This window comes from Vidua chalybeata, chromosome 9 (assembly GCF_026979565.1).
Source record: "Vidua chalybeata isolate OUT-0048 chromosome 9, bVidCha1 merged haplotype, whole genome shotgun sequence".
Taxonomy (NCBI): Eukaryota; Metazoa; Chordata; class Aves; order Passeriformes; family Viduidae; genus Vidua; species Vidua chalybeata.
In genome coordinates this window covers 3,364,840-3,382,996 of record NC_071538.1, presented here as the reverse complement: position 1 = coordinate 3,382,996, position 18,157 = coordinate 3,364,840, and the positions used below count along the sequence as shown (strand labels likewise).

At 44.7% G+C, this 18,157-nt stretch overlaps 3 protein-coding genes across 19 annotated transcripts in view; 2 read left to right on the top strand and 1 right to left on the bottom strand.

The window, feature by feature from the left end:
• The first annotated feature begins 296 nt into the window (after positions 1-296).
• Positions 297-11,131, top strand: LOC128792449 (torsin-1A-interacting protein 1-like). The gene is made up of 6 exons (XM_053950882.1): positions 297-670; positions 928-996; positions 3,859-3,960; positions 4,829-4,888; positions 7,483-7,542; positions 8,593-11,131. The coding sequence occupies exons 1-6, from the start codon at positions 310-312 to the stop codon at positions 9,384-9,386; spliced, it is 1,446 nt and encodes a 481-aa protein (XP_053806857.1). The 5' UTR covers positions 297-309; the 3' UTR covers positions 9,387-11,131.
• A 3,954-nt stretch (positions 11,132-15,085) lies between these two features.
• Positions 15,086-16,180, bottom strand: LOC128792233 (brain acid soluble protein 1-like). The gene is made up of 3 exons (XM_053950479.1): positions 16,149-16,180; positions 15,412-15,814; positions 15,086-15,327 (listed from the first exon to the last, which is right to left on the bottom strand). The coding sequence occupies exons 1-3, from the start codon at positions 16,178-16,180 to the stop codon at positions 15,286-15,288; spliced, it is 477 nt and encodes a 158-aa protein (XP_053806454.1). The 3' UTR covers positions 15,086-15,285.
• CEP350 (centrosomal protein 350) overlaps positions 15,574-18,157 on the top strand; it is a 77,100-nt gene continuing 74,516 nt past the window's right edge. For 10 of the 17 annotated variants that reach the window (XR_008432475.1, XR_008432473.1, XR_008432474.1 and 7 more), the window contains exon 1: positions 15,574-15,713. The gene's annotated coding sequence lies outside the window, so the exon portion shown is untranslated. Of the gene's footprint in view, positions 15,714-15,755; positions 15,895-15,917; positions 16,305-17,135; positions 17,317-18,157 lie in introns of those variants that run through there. The other 7 variants (XM_053951158.1, XM_053951156.1, XM_053951160.1 and 4 more) reach the window with 4 other exon arrangements.

Sequence of the window (18,157 nt, the reverse complement as noted above, 5' to 3'; positions counted from 1 at the left end):
CCCCCGAGAAATGCAGAACTGGCCTTGTTGCGCTACGATCGGGTCGCGCATAGAAAATAATTCTGCGGGGAGCGGGGGCGCCGGGCCCGGGCTGCCCTCGGGGGCCGCCCCCGCGGGGCCCCGCCGGGCTGGGGGGGGGGGGGGGTGGGGGGGGGGGGGGCAGCGGCCGTCCCGCATTTTTTACACTGGGGGGCAGCAGCCGCGGGGCCGCGGGACGGGTGTGGCACGGGCCGCTCCCACCGAGCCCGGGCCCGATCCCGAGCCGGGCGCCGCTCCGGGCCCCGCGGGCGGCCCGGCGCTGCCGGGGCCATGGCGGACCGGCTGCCCTACCACGTGACGCCGCGGCGGCCGCTCCGCGCGCGGGCGGAAGCGGCGGGCGCGGGTCCCGCCCCGCGGGAAGTGAGGCCCGCGGAGCCGCCCCCGCCGCCGCGGGAAGGCGGCAGCTGCAGGCCCGGGCAGGCGGCGGCGGGCGGACGGGGAAGAGTACAGGGCAGAGTACGGGGTCGGGGTCGGGGTAGGCGGCGCGGCGCGGGCGGCATGGTGGGCAGTGGCGACGACGAGGCGGCTCCGCCGGACGGCACCGGGCTGAAGCGGCGGCGGAAGAGCCCCCGGCTGTCGGCGGCGCGGCCGGAGGAGCACGGGGACGAGGTGGACAGCGCGGCTCAGCGCGGTAAGCGGCGTGGGCGGGCGGGCGGGCGGGCGCAGCGGCCCGCGGTGGATCATGTGGTTGAGGGCGCGGTGGGGCGGCGCGAAGCGGGGCGGGCGGGCGCCGTGTGGTTCCCGTCGGGGGCTGCTGAGACGGGAGCGCGCCGCTGGAAACGGCGCGGGCTCCCGGTGAGCCTGGTGCTCCTGGAAGGCTGTCAGGCCGGGGCCCGGTGGGTTTGAGCTGAGGTGCCGGCTGTGCCCCTCACCCGTTTCTCGTTTCAGGGGACGAGCATCACTTCGGGACCCCAGACGCCCTGACGCGACCCCCTATAAAAGCGTACAGATCGCCAGGTAGGCTCCAGCTCCCAGAGGGGCTGGAATGCCCCACGCTCAGGGAAATGTGGTTTATTGGGTTCTAGCTCCTTGGCAGGTGTTACCGTGGCACATAGGTGAGGAATTCCCGCTGTGGTTCTTATCCCATACACCAGGGATGGGAGCAGAAGCGATCCTCTAAAGGATCGGTGCGTGCAGAGCCCGCTGAAACCCTCAGGCGGCTGGTTTTTGGTGGCTCTTTTTTTCCTCGTGCATCGCTTGGAACACTGTTTTACCACAGCATCGAAATTTTACTAACACTGCTTGGTTTTGAAAGGCGGGATTTAAACAAGGTATGCTGAGCTGCAGGAATCAATCCCTCTATGGCTGTGCTCCTTGCCGGGGGCAGCATTGCTTATGAGGAAGTGCATAACTTCCTTTGGGGTTTTTCTTCCTTTGAAACACCAAGGATGCTCTGGGACTTGCTCCTGGACACTGGGCTGGGCAAGCTGCTCTGTTACTGCTGTGTGGCACCTACTTGTTGCTTTAGTTGATGGAACCGGTGTCTTTCTCCAAGCTGTAGAATTGTGCTAACTCAGTGTAACATAGTCACGTGGCTTTAGCCTGTCATTCCACCAGGAAATTGTGAATAAATTGTACTTCCTTCCTCTTTACTCTGTTTTGGAGTGTGGGATGTGTTGGGCTAGCCTGGGACTGTTCTCCATTCCCATCTGTGTTTTTGTCACCAGGAATTGTCTGCCTGTATTCTGCTCCAGAAGCAGAATTTCCAGGAGACGTGGGAAAAAAAAAAATCTTATCTTGAGGAAGGTTATGAATATTTCTTTAGGCAGGTACTGAGGTTTGTGTATGAAAAATGCTCGTGCTCCCGCATGGTGGCTAACAGGGTATAATAGGCTCAGTGTTTTAAACGTGGCTGTACTGCTTCAGGAGGTGCAGCTAAGGGTTGGGTTTTTAATTAGATGGATCTAAAAATGAGGCTCCTCTCCATCCCACCCTCCCCAGCTCTTAGCAGCTGTATTGGATTATAGGCACAACAGGTGTCAAAGTATGATAACAGACTCCAATTGTTTATATAGAAGCAGAGGATTGGTTTCCCCCTCCATCTGTAGATGTGCAGAGTTTAGGGGATGGTCTGTGAGGCAGGGGAATAAGCAGGCTGGGTTGTTGGGGGAGCATAATTGTCCTGCTTCCCTGAGAACAGAATGGAAGCAAAACCACACCTTGAGAAACTGGTTCCTGGCTTCTAGTAAGAGGTTTTAAAGTTAGGCAACTTGCCTGGGGAGCTAGAAAGCTTTAAGAAAAGCTTGCAGAGTTTTAAGAGTCTAAAAACCCCTGCCTTGAATCAGGGCAGCTTCTAGATCAGTGAGCTGAAGATACATGCTAGCAATCTCCATGGAAGTTGTACTTACATTGACCTTTCTTTTCTGCAACTTCTAAGAAGTCTTTGTGACACAAAGAATAGTGATTGAGGCCAAGAAGGGGAGAGGAATTAAGAGTAGCGACTGCCTGAGTAACCCTCTGTAGATTCATAGATCTTTTTGGTCTTCTGGTCACAATTAGTAGGGAGATTTTCCTTGTAAAACCTCAGTACCTAGTGAAATATTACGGATATGTAGTTTGGCACTCCTAAAAATAAAGTATCCTTGTTCTGAGCTTTGTGGGAAGTCAGTCACTTAACAGCTTTTTAAGATGGATTTAAAACATAGGGCCCCATTACGTTGGTGCAAATACTTAACTGTTGCCCCTGTGACTTAACATAGTTTAAAACTTACAGCTTTTCCCCACTTTTTGTGGTTTGGATGGATCTGGTGGTTTTGTTTTTCTCCTTAGTATGTTTGACATACACTGGTGTGCTGAAACCGCCAGAGCACATTAGAGAAAGGCTGTTTTCTTTGTTGAAGTAAAATTACTCAACACTAGGTGGCAAGCTGTGCATTGCCCTTGGCATGTGGTAAAAGAGCTACAGAAACACATTGAGTCCCAGCAGAACCCTGGGCTGTTTAAAGAGTAAAAGGGCCCAGAGTGAATGTTAGAAAAAAATTACCAGTTGTATTCTTCCCTTTGCTGTTTGCTCTGCTGATGCTTGATAGCTGTGCCAAGATCTCTGTTCCCCAACTGTTCTACAGCTTTTTATTCTATGCTTGAGCTTTCTCTTGTCAGCCTCTCGATTCTGGGATTGAACTTTATCCTCTCCTGCTTTTGGTTTCCCAGCCCTGACCTTTGCTCTGTGACCTCTGATGTCCTACAGGGTTTACTCTTTCTAGTTAGTGACATTAACTAAGCTGGGTTTCACAGCTGAATGACTCTGTAATTTGGCAAACAGCTGAAAGATGTTGGTTTAGATTCTTCCCAGCTACCTGAGGGGTGAAATTAGGTTGCTGTTATGGATTAGGAGAGAATGAAACCTAACTAAAGGATGGCTTGGACTCCATTAAAAGGGAACTTATTTTCTATATTTGCTTCTGTCTATTTTCCCCTCTGCCCAATGCTGCATAAGACAGCACAATTATTGTTTGTAAGTTGAGTGCCCAAAGCTGTGGGGAAAACTCTCTATACTCCCATGGTGTTTACACTGAATCCCCTTAGTGTAAGAAATTTCTTGGCTCCTAATATTCATGTTTTTAAGCCAAGACCTCCTAATATTTCTTTTTAAAGAAGCGGGTGGTGGTGTAGACAGCTGTATTTCTAGTGAACTCAATTTTGCCATAAGCATTTCAAGTCTCAGTTGCTTTTTGTTTTCTGTTAAGAGAGTAACTTTTGGGAATTCACAACTTGGAAAATTACTGATTTAGGTCATGGATGTTCTACAAGTTGGTCCTTCAGATTTATGATGTTGCCAATCCTCTTTTTATTCTTTTTTTTTTTTTTTGCTCTGGACAGGTGGTACTACAATTTACTTTGAAGAGAATCCAGTAAAGGAAAATGCAAAGGCTTATGACAGTAACAAAACTGAGAAACCAAACATTTCTGCACCACTAAAAGGTAACAGCTTTTATCAGTACTTTTTCCATGCTGTAACAAATGATTGCTTAAATATATTAAAATGATAATCATTCAGTTCTTTTAGAAAATGGGGAGGTTTTGAGTTGAAATCTGAATGGATGAAAAAGGATTTCTTTAAAAAAAATTAGTTTCAAGTGTGTACTCCTGCCTGAGCCAAAGTCAAACTGATTATATTATGATGATCATTTGCTTGGGTGAAAAACCTTAAAGTTCAAGAAAAAGCAGATTTCAACTTTGATAAATACCCAACTGTGTGGTTTTTGAAAAGCAAACCAAAAAAGAGTAATATCATACCTGCTTCAAAAAAAACTTATGAGAGTGGATTTTTAATTGCCCCAGGCAAGGAAAACTAAAACTCTTATTTTTCTAAAGAGGTGAGTTATCCTTGACTTTAGCAGGGGGAATGACTACACCAAGTAATTTCAAGGTGAGGGAGCACTTTGGTCATTGCTCAGAGATTTTTCTCCCATGTGCATTGCAGAAGTAATGGGGAGATACAGTGAGGAAAAAAAATGGGATAATTTTTAGCCACAGAAGGTAGTTACGTGTCTTTTTAAAAGAAGACATAAGAATGATTTGTCATATTGGCAAAAGCCTTGGGGTGAAGGGCCAAATTAAGCCCTTTCTAATAGATAACAGTAAATAGATAACAGTAACTTTCTCCATCTCAGAGGGGTCCAAGAGGCTGTGCATGTGCTGCAGGCTTGGTTTGGCAGCACAGCATATCCTCCTGCCTTAATAAGCTGTGAGGATTTCACAGAAAGAGCTAGAAGCATGTGTGGCTGGTCTGTCCTCTTCTGAGCTCTGATGTGGTAACTGAGTTCTTCCATTTGTGCTTTGCTTTCAGAAATAAAGGCTGACTTCCTTGAGAAAAATCAAGAGTGCTACTCAACTTCTGCACCACAGAGTAAGTTAAACAAGAGAACCTAGTCTTTCCCAATCCTTAGATGAAAAGGACAGAGTTATTTTCCTTTGCTCTGCTTCTGGTTTTTCTTGTACCCTGGGACACTGTCTGGGAAGATGGGCATGCAATCAGGAGGCAGATTCAAATACAAACTGGAGAAGGCAGCATATTCCAGTCAGAGCCTTTCTGTGAGGTTATTCAGCTTGCTGACCACAGAAAATGCTCCACTTTCTCTTTTATTTTTCTTTTTGGAGTTGACTCATGGGACAATAAGTGCAGAGCATGGAGTAGAGGCATTGTGGGGTAAGCTGAGGAAGGGAACAAAACCTTTACCTTTTGGTGGCAGTGAATGTTAGTTTGTACACAAACCTCCCCTTTTATCCTTTCCCTGAGAAGTGGTGGCTTACTGTGATTGAATTAGTTGTTCTATACTCCTGAAAAGGAGCAGCATTTTTCTTTGCTGGCAAAATCCAGTCTGCTCATCTAATGACTAGCTCCCAGTGTTTCAGACTTTTGGGGGCTGTTTTGGGGTGCGGTTTTTTTTTTGTTGTTTTTTGGGGGTTTTTGTGGTGTTTTTTTGTTTGTTTTTGTTTGTTTGTTTTTGTTTTTTGTTATTTTTAGTGGGGTTTTTTGGTTTTGTTTTTTTCCTGTTGGAAGAGTACTTGAAAGAAAATGTTCTGAATTCTTAGTAAAATCTTGGTCCTTGTTTCTATCCTCAACAGGTATAGATACAGATAAATGAAGTTTTATAAATCAGATTTCAGTCTGAAGAACCTGCAGGGGTTGCTTGGGTTTTTGTTTCTTTTTGGTTTTGTTGTTTATTTGGTGTTTTTTTAAACCATGGTGCATTCAGGAAGAGAAGCTCATCTTGTGGTAGCTGCACATCTGTGAAATGCCTTTGAAAAATGAATTGATGCAGAGAGTTGTATCTTGTCTGGTACTTTTACTTTTCTGTGCCACTCCAGGTGCTGCAGGAGTGGTAAGTTGTGTGCAGGGTGAAGAACTTTGCAAGATCACTTAAAACTCTGGAATCTTTAAGGTGTCTGCAGAAGTTAGACTTTTTGAATTAAGCAAGATGGAATTTACTGGGCCTTTGTGCAAATTGTGTTGTAAATAATGCACAATTCTTAGGCAGAGTAAGATCTGGTTTTAGACTGTTTATTGAATTTTTTTTTCCTTTATTGTATGAGTTACAGCTGTCACCTAAATATGAAACCTGCTCTGTGCAAAGAGAGCTGCACTGTGATGTATTACAGAATCGAGGTGATTTTGAGCTGTTAACTCTTAGAAGATTGAGATAAACTTAGCCAGTGACAAGCTCCATGGCTGTGCCCTTCTGGGGTAGGGGGTTGAAATTACAGAATAGAGCAGTTCATTAAGCCAGTTAAGCCCCAGCTTAAACCAGAGCTGCTTTTAGCACCTTCTGCAATTACATTCATACAGAAACAAGGTTATGGAGTTTATTTCAGTGTCTTTAAATAACTACTGCAAGGTATGTTTGTTCAATTTATGCTCAATAGTGCCATTGACAGTGTCCTGATTTGTTTATATATTAAAGAGCCTTCAGCTTTGAACCAGTTGCTGTTCAACAAGGAGACATAAATTCTCCTGTCTTTTTAATTAACTGGCTAAATGTAGAAAACATGCTGACCAAAAATTGCACAGTATATATTCATACTGGTCTCTTGAGAAAGTTGTTCATAACACTTTATGGATAATGCCTCTTGTACTTTGCTGTCTGAGCCCATTTAAATAGACCAAAAGTATATTTTGAAGTTGAAAGCTTGCGTTTTGCTTTAAAAGCATAATTCATCCAAAGAAACTGACTGCTGATGAAGCAGGCCTCCAACCCAAGCTACATGGAGAGGGAAAAGAAGACTGTGCATTTAACATATTGCTTTGTTTTTTCCTATTTAGGTCTTGCATTATGTTGTTTATCTAGTGTGTCCATTAATTAAATTTCCATTTTTACGCCTCTCAAATTCTTGAGCAAAATCAGGAAGCTCAACTGGGACATGGGATCCTTTTGCAGAAAATAACAGCTTGCTAAATCTCTTCCATTTTGTCACCTTGTACTTGAAATTGAGTTTTATCTGCATAATTCTTCAAGAGTTGAAAGTCTTTGGGGGTGATTTGTGGTAGACTGGGGACTTGTGCTTTCTAGGCAAGATTGTCAGGATGGCTTGGGAACTGGCATTTGGCAAAGAGCATAGATTGAGATTTGCTCTGACAGTTGAGTGAGACTTCTCAGGCTGGTAATGTGCTGAAGGTGTAATTTTCCTTGTTCAAGATGATTCTGTTGAGCACGAGAGGGAGAATGATGTTGGAAGGGAACTGAAAACCCTGAACTTGACCCAGCCCCACCTGGGATGAGGTGACAGCCTCACCTTTGCTCTGACGTAGCAAGGCTGTGTTTGCTTCGGCAGGGTGCTTTGTTACCCTTCCTGTCAGCTTTGTGGAATTTTGCATGTAAAAGCATAACTAAGAACAGCTTTTCCTTGAAAATAATGCAGTTTGGTGATTTCAACTCCCTGCTGGAAGATTGGTCATAATTGTCTTAGTGCTCTTCTCATGTTCCTTTCTTAATTTCTTAACAGGCAGAAGTAAATCTCGGTATCAGTCCAGTACAGAGAAGCAGTCACAGCCTCTGGCCAAAAGTAAGACTTCTGCTTTCACTTCTGTTTCACGCTTGTGTAACATTTAACCATTTTTATGCCTTTCCAAATATTTCAGTTCCTGGGAGTTGGTGTTAAGCTGAGGGTCCTGATTGCTGATTGCTTGCTGGGACATGTCATCAGCATGAAGGAAGGAGGCGTGTTGTATAATGGATAACATTTTCACCTGAATTTGAGGTCTTTTATCTGTAATGTTTACAAGTTTAAAACCAAGGCAGTTATTTAACCATTGTTGTGTTGCTGTCCTGATAAAAGTTAGGGTGTAAAGAGGTAACAAAAGGAATGCAGTTCTTCCTGTTGCCAGGATCATTGGTGTATTTTGTCACTCATTTTACTGGGAACAGAATCCTTTTGCTTGCAGAGCCTTTTGCTTGCAGTGCATGAAACAAGTGTTAATTTAACTGTTCAAATACGAAACCAAATCAAAATATCTGATATTTTGTACACTGTTTGCTGTGTGTACTTTGTGAAGCTCACTGATCCAAAGGCCACAACATTCTCTGATAGTGTTGACCACCAGTGTTTGAGATGCAAGAATTGCTGCAGGAACTATTTTTATCCTAAGGGAATAGGAAAGAGAAATAACACAGAAACCATTCTGGTGCAGCCAGGTTTACTATAGGATCTTTTCTGCAGGCAGTAAATATAGGAGAAGTTTTGAAAGTTTTGACCTTTTTCAGAGCCATCTTAAGCTTTTGGATTTTATTAAATTGAATGGAATATTGATGAACTTTAAGAGCTCCTTTTTCAGAAGAAGGTCTAATTTACTCCTAGTCAATCTGGGAATGTGTAAAAATGTTCTTTTTTTTTTTAATGTTGTCACTTCACAAAGTGGCTTGAGTTCAAAACTGTGTTTTCTGTTTTGTTGTGTGAGTTTTTTTTAACTAGATCATGTTTTCTATGCTTTTCAGCTACTGTACCAGTATTGAGAATGAGATGATTTCACTGTTTCCTCTTATTTTCCCTTCACTTGTTGACTTCTGATGCCTTTTAAAGCATTGTTTTCTTCTTGTTTGCTCCATCTCTCTATAGATGATGGTGAATCACAGAATGGATTTCATAAGATGTGGACTTTGTTACTGGTTCTGTTAATTTGTGTCCCACTGCTTTATGTCCTGTGGAGTGGAATTCAAGGTGGAACCTCCTCAAGGAGAGATGCTGAAATTCTGCAAGAGTTTCGGGCCCGGATGGAGAAACTAAAAAATACTTACCAAAGCCAGGACCCCAAACTGTGGAGAAAAGCCCGTGTGTCCCTTGAGAAACGTCTTAACTCTTCCCATGTGCATCTGGAGCCTGCTATCCTGCTGCTCACAGCTGGCCAGGAAGCTGAGAAGGCCCTGAGGTGCCTGAGCAACGAGATTGCCAATGCTTTTGCCTCCTCCCAGAATGCCACCACGATCAGCATCGATGGGGTGGACAAGGCTGTGCTGGACAGCGATGCTGTCAAGCAGGAGGTGGACACAGAGCTCAGCTCTGGGTTCAATGAAGGCAAGAAGGTGGCAGTGGTGCATCGATTTGAGTCACTGCCTGCAGGCTCCACCTTAATCTTTTATAAGTACTGTGACCATGAAAACGCAGCGTTTAAGGATGTGGCCCTTCTGCTGACAGTTCTCCTGGACGAGCAGTCACTGAGAAAGAGCCTCACCTTCCAAGAAGTGGAGGAGAAAGTCCGGGATTTCCTCTGGGCAAAGTTCACCAGTTCAGATGTTCCTAGTTCTTACAATGGCATGGACACAGATAAGCTGAGTGGACTGTGGAGCCGGATATCTCATCTTGTGTTGCCTGTTTGGCCTGAAAAGGGCCTCCCTCTAGAGGGATGCACATAAAAGTTGCTGGAGAGCACTTGGGAGAGGAGGAAGACACAAAATGTGTGTTGCAAGGCAGAACAGGGAAGAACTTGGTGTGCCTGCTGAGCTCAGGCAGCAGCAAACCAGTCCTTTCTGCGCAGAGACTTTCCACCAACTGGCAGGGTTGTTTCTGCCAAAGTAACTGGGACTTCTCTAAGTAAACTACAGAGTGTAAGCAAGGGACTTGTTGGTTGTTTGTAAATTGTATTCAGTGATACATTCAGCCTTGGTATCCTGGAGCTGAGCATTGCTGTGCCTCAGTTCAGAGTCACTCATCTGCCTCTGAAGCTGTGTTGAAGCACTGTTGGCTTTGCTGTGAGGATCCTTCTCTGGTGGTGCATAAAGCTGGTATCACTTTTGACAAGGTAACAGAATGTAAAACCATCACCTTCATCTCCCAGAATTGCTTACTTTACTTCTAACATAAGAAATAAACTGAAAATGATGACAATGTGATGTGAGTCTAAGCACAAGCTTCTTCCTGATCCATTGGATCACAACATAGGTGTCAGCTATCTCTGGCCACTTGTAGAAGTAGCAAAATTGCTTGAAAAATCTGTGATCTGTAGTGAGCCTTTTAGCAAGCATTTCTTCCTTAAATGAGCCTGCCCAAACAGTTCTGGAGAAAGAGAAAAGGTGAGGTGCAAAGGTTGCTTAAAGTCACTAATACTAATGTTAGTTAAATAATTCCTCAGTACCTCTTTGCCTGGCTGCTTGCAGGGGTTCTCTACTCTTTTTCGAAGTTTTGCAAGTCGTAAAATTTGGATGGAAATTATAAAATGTCATCCCCATGTACATATTATCTCCTTTCCAAAAAAAAACTTTAGGAAGATATAGGTTATTTCTCCTTTTACTAAGATCATTATTTTTGCATTGAGAGAATCTATTTATTTGTGGTACTTGATATCCTAAAAAAATAACTTCTTGTATCTGTGTATAGCTAGCAGCTTTCTAGCAAAGAACAGATTTGCGGAGCATGCTTTTAAAATGTTTTTTAGTCTCTCATGTCAAGAGTTCCTCACAAGTACCTGTTTCTATTGTTAAATACTTTGGGTAAAAAAATAAAGAGGATAGCAGCACTTCCATTTCATTGCTGTTGCTTCATGCTCTGAGCTATTGGTCCATGTCCATTTGGTTTTATTGAGTGTGAAGGAATGTGTGAAGATGCTCTCAAATTAATAGGATGTTTGCTTATAGCAGTGAGAGATTTGGCCCATCCTTCATTCACAAGCCCTTTGAACTGTCCTGTTGCAAAAAAAAAAAAAAAAAAAAAAAATCACTTTCAACCAGGAAAACCTGTTGAGGAGCTGGAGCTTCTGGCTTCTTTCTGCTAGGCAAGGTTGGGGATGTTAAGTGGAATTGACCAAAATCACCTGAAGCATATAAAAGAGCAGAGTTTGGGAGACACAGAGCTGTAGTCACTTAAGCCAGAGGTGGATTTGTTCTAATTATTGCATTATCCAGCAATGGATAATGCTTCCTATTTTAATGGGCAGAAATAAAAACAGTAAGAAGACATGGAAGTGCTGTTGTTCTGGATGTTTAATAGCTCAGGAAGGAAAAGATGGCATTTACCTTTTGAACATTTCACTGGACAAATGTTTTTTATTAAAAAAAAAAATGTGACTTATTTTCAAATTTGTCCTCATAGCATATTTGTTTGTATATTATGTAAACTATTTTAGTAATGATTCAAAATAAACATACTTGTTTGTTTTATAAAAGCTGTTTTAAGACTTGCCCACTGAATTTTCAGTGGTCAGACTTTTTTTTCCTCATGTTTAAATTGCTCATTTCACCTTTGACCAACTACAGATGGCTAAAATACAACCTTTAGCAAAATTTAAAACTTTTAAGAAACTTGAGTGGAGTGGTAGATACTGGGATGCAGATGAATGTATTTCATAATATCAGGGCTTTTGTCTGACAGGGAATGTTCCAGGAAATGGCTGTGAATTGTCTTTTACTTGGTGTTCTTGTACTAATTCCCCAGTTCTGATTTCAGCTGGAACTAATGATAAGATATGGTTCACTTGTTTCATTAGCCCAATACAAGAGTCAGCAGCTGACAAAAGGGATGACTTCATCCTTGTTCCACTCCTGGCTGCATGTTCTGTACTTTTGGTGTACAAACCAGTGCACTGTGAACTGACTGGAGGGACAGTCTTACTGAAAAGTAACTTTAAAAAAATTATTAGAACTGGGCACCACCAAAAAAAAAAAAAAAAACCACAAAAAAAAACCCGAAACAAAAAAAAAAAAACCCCACGAAGTTGGAACATGAGGACAGGAAATTGCATGCATATACAAATAAAACATATATAATACAGGTTATTTTCTGCTTCTAAAACTTCTCTTCCTTGTAAGTATTAAAGAGCTGTATTCCTCGTTCAAGAGAAAATAGGAAGGTGTCTGGAAACTAAAGACTTAAGGTTGTGCTAGCCAAAGGAAAATCTTTGTTGTTGTTGTGAACTGTAGGGAAAGCTACAAAGGTATATTTCCATATATGTTGTGAAAAGTAGTCTGAAAAGAATTAAAGAATTAAAAACAAGATGATACAGTCAGTTGCCCCTTCCATAGGAGGGGGAAAGGCTCAGGGTTAGAGGACTCTTCCTGCTCTTGAAGCAGCAGGTCCCTTTGTAGCTGTTTGTGGCTTTGTCCTTAAAAGGCTCTCATTAAATATCCACAGGTACTTCATGCAGATGTCATTAAGCAACTCCTACTCAGCCAGAGGTGAAGAGTAATGTCTGTCTGTGTTCCTCACAGGCAGCTGATTACTATCCTCCTTGTATAATTATTTCATTGCCTGGGGCAAATGGAGCCATTTGATGTTTTCCAAACTGCAAAATAGTTTGGCTCCTTCTAGAGAAATCTCACTTGTGAAGTTGAAGTGTCCCTGACTGTCAGCAGATCAGGAAATTACTTTGTGACAGAAAAAAATGTGGTTTTACAGAGCAAAGACACCAGATCTGGCCTTGAGACCAAGAAGGGGATTTTCCTTCTTCTGTGGCCTTTAGCAAAAAAAAAAATGGAGTAGAACATGATCTTTTGGGGGAGGGATGAATCAGCTACACACCAAGCTGCAGACAAGATTTCCAGTACTCTGCAAATTGGACTGGAAATGGTCAAAGTGCTCCTTGGGTTGTGAGCAGATGGAGCTCCAGGTGGAAGGGGGAGTGTGACCCCTCTCCTGCTGTCACCTGTGGGCACCTGCAGGATGGAAATCCCTTACTGCCTTCAGCAGTGGCTGTTGTGAAAGGGACCCAGAACAAAGCACTGCTCAGCTGGTGTTACCTTGTCTCTCACACCCTGCTCTGAGTCATGCTGTGCTGAGTGTGGAGCATGCTAAGCAGGTTTGGAAAAAGGAATTAATTTTCCCCCCCCTTTTTTTTTCCACATCAACAAAATCATACTCTTTCTGCAAATAAAATTAAAAAATAAGCTGTGGCTTTCGTGGCCTTGTTTTTGAAAATTACATTTGTTTTGCATGAAAAGTCCAGCTCTATCTGAATGCAAAAGGTAAGGTGAGAGCTCCATGTTCAGGCAGGCATAAAATTATTTTCTGTACAGGACACAGCTATATGCACCATCTGCAGTGCAATTGCCAGCATGCTGTATTTAGGGAAAAGAATCTGGTTTTGGAGGGCTGTAATGAAACACGAACAACTTGCCAGCTTCTGTGTTAGGACCCTGTGGTACAGTTAGAAAACTGGGAAGAAATCTGAAGTGATGCCTTTATTTCATAAGAGAACAATTTTTCATGCATTGTTTCTGCTGTCAGAGGGACTGCAAAGTCGTAGGAGTACAGAGAAGCGAGGGGGGATGTCCTGTAGTCCTCACAGCTGTCCTGTGTCCTGTTTTATTGTCAGTTCCTGACAGTTGGATTTATAATTGTATGCCTGGAAAATCTCATTCCATGTCCAACAGGTGGAAGCACCCTTCCCCAAATTCCTCCATGGCTCTTGGGAGCCATGTCAATCAGGGAAAGGGGGGAGGGAGTCTGGGGGCTCTTGGCTGCAGGAGCCAGCTGCCCCTTTCTAATTTTAGAAGGGGTGTGCAAGAACGGTGTGGAGTGGAAAACTTTCCAAACCTCTTTCTTAAAGCTGCAATAAAGCGAGTGAGTGAAAGATGAGAATGTGGCTCTTTGCTTTTCACTTACTGAGCGTCTCCATGCGGCACTGGGGCAGTGCTCGCTGCTGTTCCCTGCCTTGCTTTGCTCTGTAGGGAGCTCGTCCAGCTGCAGAGTGTTCCACTCCTCCCACCTGGGGCTGTGTGCAGGTAAAAGCTTCCTTTCTTTACAAATTTCACAAGGTGACTGCGTTTTCCACGAGAATGTCTTTTCTCTTTTCTCATGTCGGGTGTTTGCCCATCAGAGCTTTCCACTTCACTGCAAGGGAATCTTTGGACGTGAAAAGGGTTCACTTTCAAACCAGTTAGGTTCCACTGGCAGGTACAGAGAGCAAATAGGAGCAAAACCAGAATACAAACACTACCTTCTAATTCCATTTAAACCAACTGATTTCCATGTTTGAGAAAATCCTAATGTGGTGCCTAGTTCGCCTGGAGATGAGAAGGAGGAGCGTGAAACTAGACTAACTGCTTCCAAGCAGAAAAGAGAAACTATGTTTAAAAGCATAATTAAAGAGGCAGTACATTACGAAAGCGCTGAATAATTTAAATAAGCTGCCAGTCCAGCAATATTAAGCAGTAAATTTAAGCAAACATTATGTGATGATGGGGAATGTAATCATTTCATTTGCCCTAGTCTGCAATCCCATACATTGCAGTAATATTGTTTTCATTGACTGAAATTGCCATTATTATTATTGTTATTTTCAGTCTCCTGCATTTGGGAGCAGCAAGTTTGCTCTTTGAGGACTCGGGAGGGAATTTGGCACTACTTGCCACTCTTTCCCACTGGACCTGTGCTTGTCTTTCCATGTTTGGGCATTTTTTTCTCCTCATCTGGCAAAACAAAATAATTTTCAAAGGTTTAACCACTGACATCTCGAGCTCACCTCTTCTTTCAAAGGAGGTATGCTTATGCAGGAAAATGTACTCTGTAATTAGTTTGTATATGTAAAAGACCCAAATTAAGGCTAAATGAGTATGCTGTAATTGTGATGTGATTAAATTCTGCATTGCCTAAACTTCATAGCTGTAATCTCTCAGTATTTAGGGTGTTTTCCTATGATGTTCCCATACTGGAATAATTTACATGCAAAATGATGACCATTTACTAGAGGAGGGGCTACGCACAAATAGGTTAATCCTTTCTCGTGAAGTAAAAAAAAAAAAAAAAAGCTCTGATAGTTACCATGATCTTTTAGTGTTTGGGGTAGATAACTGTCCACCCCCGTGCTCGCCCAAGAAATTTGGCACCAAACAATCACACTAATGACTGGAAACCAGACTGGGGAAGTTGTAGACAGGCCCTGAAGGGAACATTCCCAAAATAACTGTAGGAAGAAATTATTCTTTCCTATTCTAATAACTTTCCTTCTTCAGTGGAAATAATTTTGCTATAGCTGGATATCTTAGACCTATTTTTGAAGCGTGGGTGGTTTTAATGCATCTTCAGGGTGGAATCTACGCATTAGAAGTCAGTATGCTAACAAATTCTTCCGTGTCTATAATGAGTGATAAAAGTGAAATGAAGCCCGTGGAACTCAGTCATGTCTCTGAAGTTCTGCGCAAATGTTTATTCAAATTTAAATTCGGGAGAGTGTAATTGGAGACGCTGTCATTTGCAAAAAAGAAAAAAAAATTGAATTATTTTTCTAAAGATGACTTAGCTATGAACACAAATGACTAAAAAGCGGTGCCCTAATTTCGGCTGGAGCCGCTTCAGGAACGCCAACATCAGCGCTGGGTTCAATTAGCATTGCCACGTCCTGGCCTTGCACCAACACCCAGAGCTCTGCAAATAAAACGCAAGGGGACTAACCCGGCAGGTCAAGCCTGCAGAAGGGAGGGGAAAAAGAAAAGCTGCGAGGGGCCATACCGGAGAACGGGGCTCTCCCGCGGCTGAGGGAGGGAAGGGCGGCCGCGCCGCACCCAAGATGGCGGCCGGCGCCGAGGGGGCCCGGCGGGACGGCGCCATGCTGGGAAGGTCGGCGGTGGGCCGGTTCTCGCGAGAGTTTCCGATTAGCCGCCGCCGCCGCCGCTCCGTGTCAGTTGCGGGCCGGTAATGGCGGCGCTGAGCGGCCGCTGACGGGCCGCGCACCGGGCTCGGGCCGCCCTCCCTCCGCCCGCCCTCCGCGGGATGTGCCGCGACCTGCCGCTGGCGCAGCGGGCGTCCACCAGGTGAGGAGGCAGCGGGAGCGGCTCGCGCCGCCGCCCCAGGCCGCGCTCGGCCGGCGGTGCCGCCCCGCCGGGGCGTCGGGCGAGGTGGGGCCGGGGCGGGCCTGGCCCGAGGAGCTGCCGGCTGTCATTTGGCTCGGCCGCTGCGCCCGGCTCCGGCGTCTCCGCGGCATCCGCTTCACCCGTTAAGTGTCTTTCTTTTTCGAGTTTTAATTTGCTTTCCGCTGCTTGTCGTACCGGGGGTGGCGGGTGAACGGAGAGGGTTGGGGTGCTCCGTTTCGCTATTGTCTTTTCGCGTTGTGGGGGAAACCGCCAGTCCCGGGTGTTTCTGTGGTCAGACAGAAACAGAGCCGGGAGCTCCTCGGCTGCCCTGGGAGCCACCCCGAGCACGGGGATGGCGCTTTTAAAGTTTAAATGTGCGCTTTGCTAAATGTGTGCCTGTGCTGTGCCAGGGCGTCCTGCCCCGGCATTGCGGCATCGCTCGGTGTCTGCCCGCTCAAAGTCCTCCTGACATCCCCGGCAACATCTGCCCCGAGCGTTCTCTGACTTCATCGGTGCCATTCTCTGTGCCTGTTGGAGGCATATTCTATACGAGTATGACTGGGTTGTTTTTTTTTTTTTTTTTTTTTTTTTGGTTTGTTTTGTTTATTTTTTCCCTGTGGATGCAGTTTTGTGTTGTATATTGTCTGCTATCGGTGTAGTCTTTGTGGAATAGTTAAGGTAGTCAGGCACTGGAAGAAGGTTGCCCAGGGAGGTGGTGGAGTCACCATTCTCAGAGGTGTTTAGGATGTTTGATGATCTTAAGGGTCTCTTCCAAGCTTGACGATTTTCTGATTCTCTGATTGTTTCTGTCTCTGGGTATAAGCTGTAGCTCAGCAGCTGAGCATCTCCTGGCACGGGGTAAGTGTCAGTTTGCAGGTAGAGGTTCCTTGTGTAAGTTTGCAGGTAGAGGTTTGTCTGACAAATAGCTTCATTGTGTAGATGAACAATCCACTGTCTTGAAATTGAAAATTTAACACTTGACTGGTCGCTTCTGGTCAGGAGGGGGGGTTTGTCATCTTAAACTGCTTCAACTGTTCTACTGATTTGAAAACTCAAAGTACGGTGACCAAAAGTGTTTGTGGGATGAACATGTGGAGCTGTAAGTGATTCACCGCTTTGCATGTAAGTTCTCAGTGTTCTGTCGGGGCTGTCTGCACCGTCGGGCTAAGTTTTGCTGTCTCTTTGCTATAGTTCTGGTTGCTGCAACAGATGCATTAGGTAATGCTTGAGATAATTAGATACAACTGAGGGTGTGGCCACGTGAACGCTGTAAACTGTCGAAGGCTTCGGTTTCTGTGAGTGACGCTACTTTAAACAGAAGGTATCCTGCTCCCTCTGAGCAGCTTAATTTATGGAGTAATGGCACATTTCTGCAAGGGGTCAGGGCACCGTGGAAATTACGGGCATCCAAAGGAGTGTGGGCAGCATCTTGAGAGAGGTGATTGTGCCCCTCTGGTCCACTCCCGTGAGACCTCACCTGGGGTGTTGTGTACAGGTCAGGTGTCCCCAGCATAGAAAGGACATTGGAGCTGTTGGAGCAAGTCCAGAGGAGGCCACAAAGTCGGTAAGAGAACTGGAGCACCTCTCCTGCAAAGACAGGCTGAGAACGTTGGGGCTGTTCAGAGCAGATTGCGTGGAGACCTCACAGTGTGTCCAATATCTGAAGGGACCTACAAGGAAACCAGAGAGGGACTCTTTGTTGGGAACTATAGAGGTAGGACAAGCGGGAATGGCTTCAAACTGAAACACTGCATTTAGCTTGGGCACTGGGAAGAAATTCTTCCCTGTGAGGGTGATAAAGCTCTGGCACAGAGCTCACAGAGCTGTGTCTGCCCCTTTTCTGGAAGTGTTCAAGACTAGATTGGATGGGGCTTGGAGCAGCCTAGGATAGTGGAAGATGTCTATGGCCAGGAGTTGGAACTAAATGATCTTTAAAGTCACTTCCATCCCAAACCATTGTAGGATTCTGTGTTGCTGATTGGCATGGATCACCTTGCAGGCTGCCTAGGCTGGGTGTGGTGGTGACTGAAAGAAAGTGATTTTAAAATTATAGAACATCTTGTTTGCGTGGGTTTGTTTTACTAAGCTTTGGTGCATAGCTCAGGTTTGAACACTGTACTGATAGACCAGTCCCAACGTGGATCATGTCTTTTATGTCTTGAAATAACTTTATTGGCAATTTCTGTCACCACAGCAAAAGCATCCCTTAAATGGGTAAGAATCTAATCTTGGAGTTGCTACATCTGTACTTGAAGGTTTTGTTGACTTGGATGTAATGAACTTTGTGTCTCCTTTCACCCCTCTACCAGACATACAGCTGCTTTCTGCTAAAAAGGTTTCCTTGTATCAAGCAGACTTGTGGATTAAGTCATTAATGGGTTTAGTCCGGTGGACTTCAGAGTGCT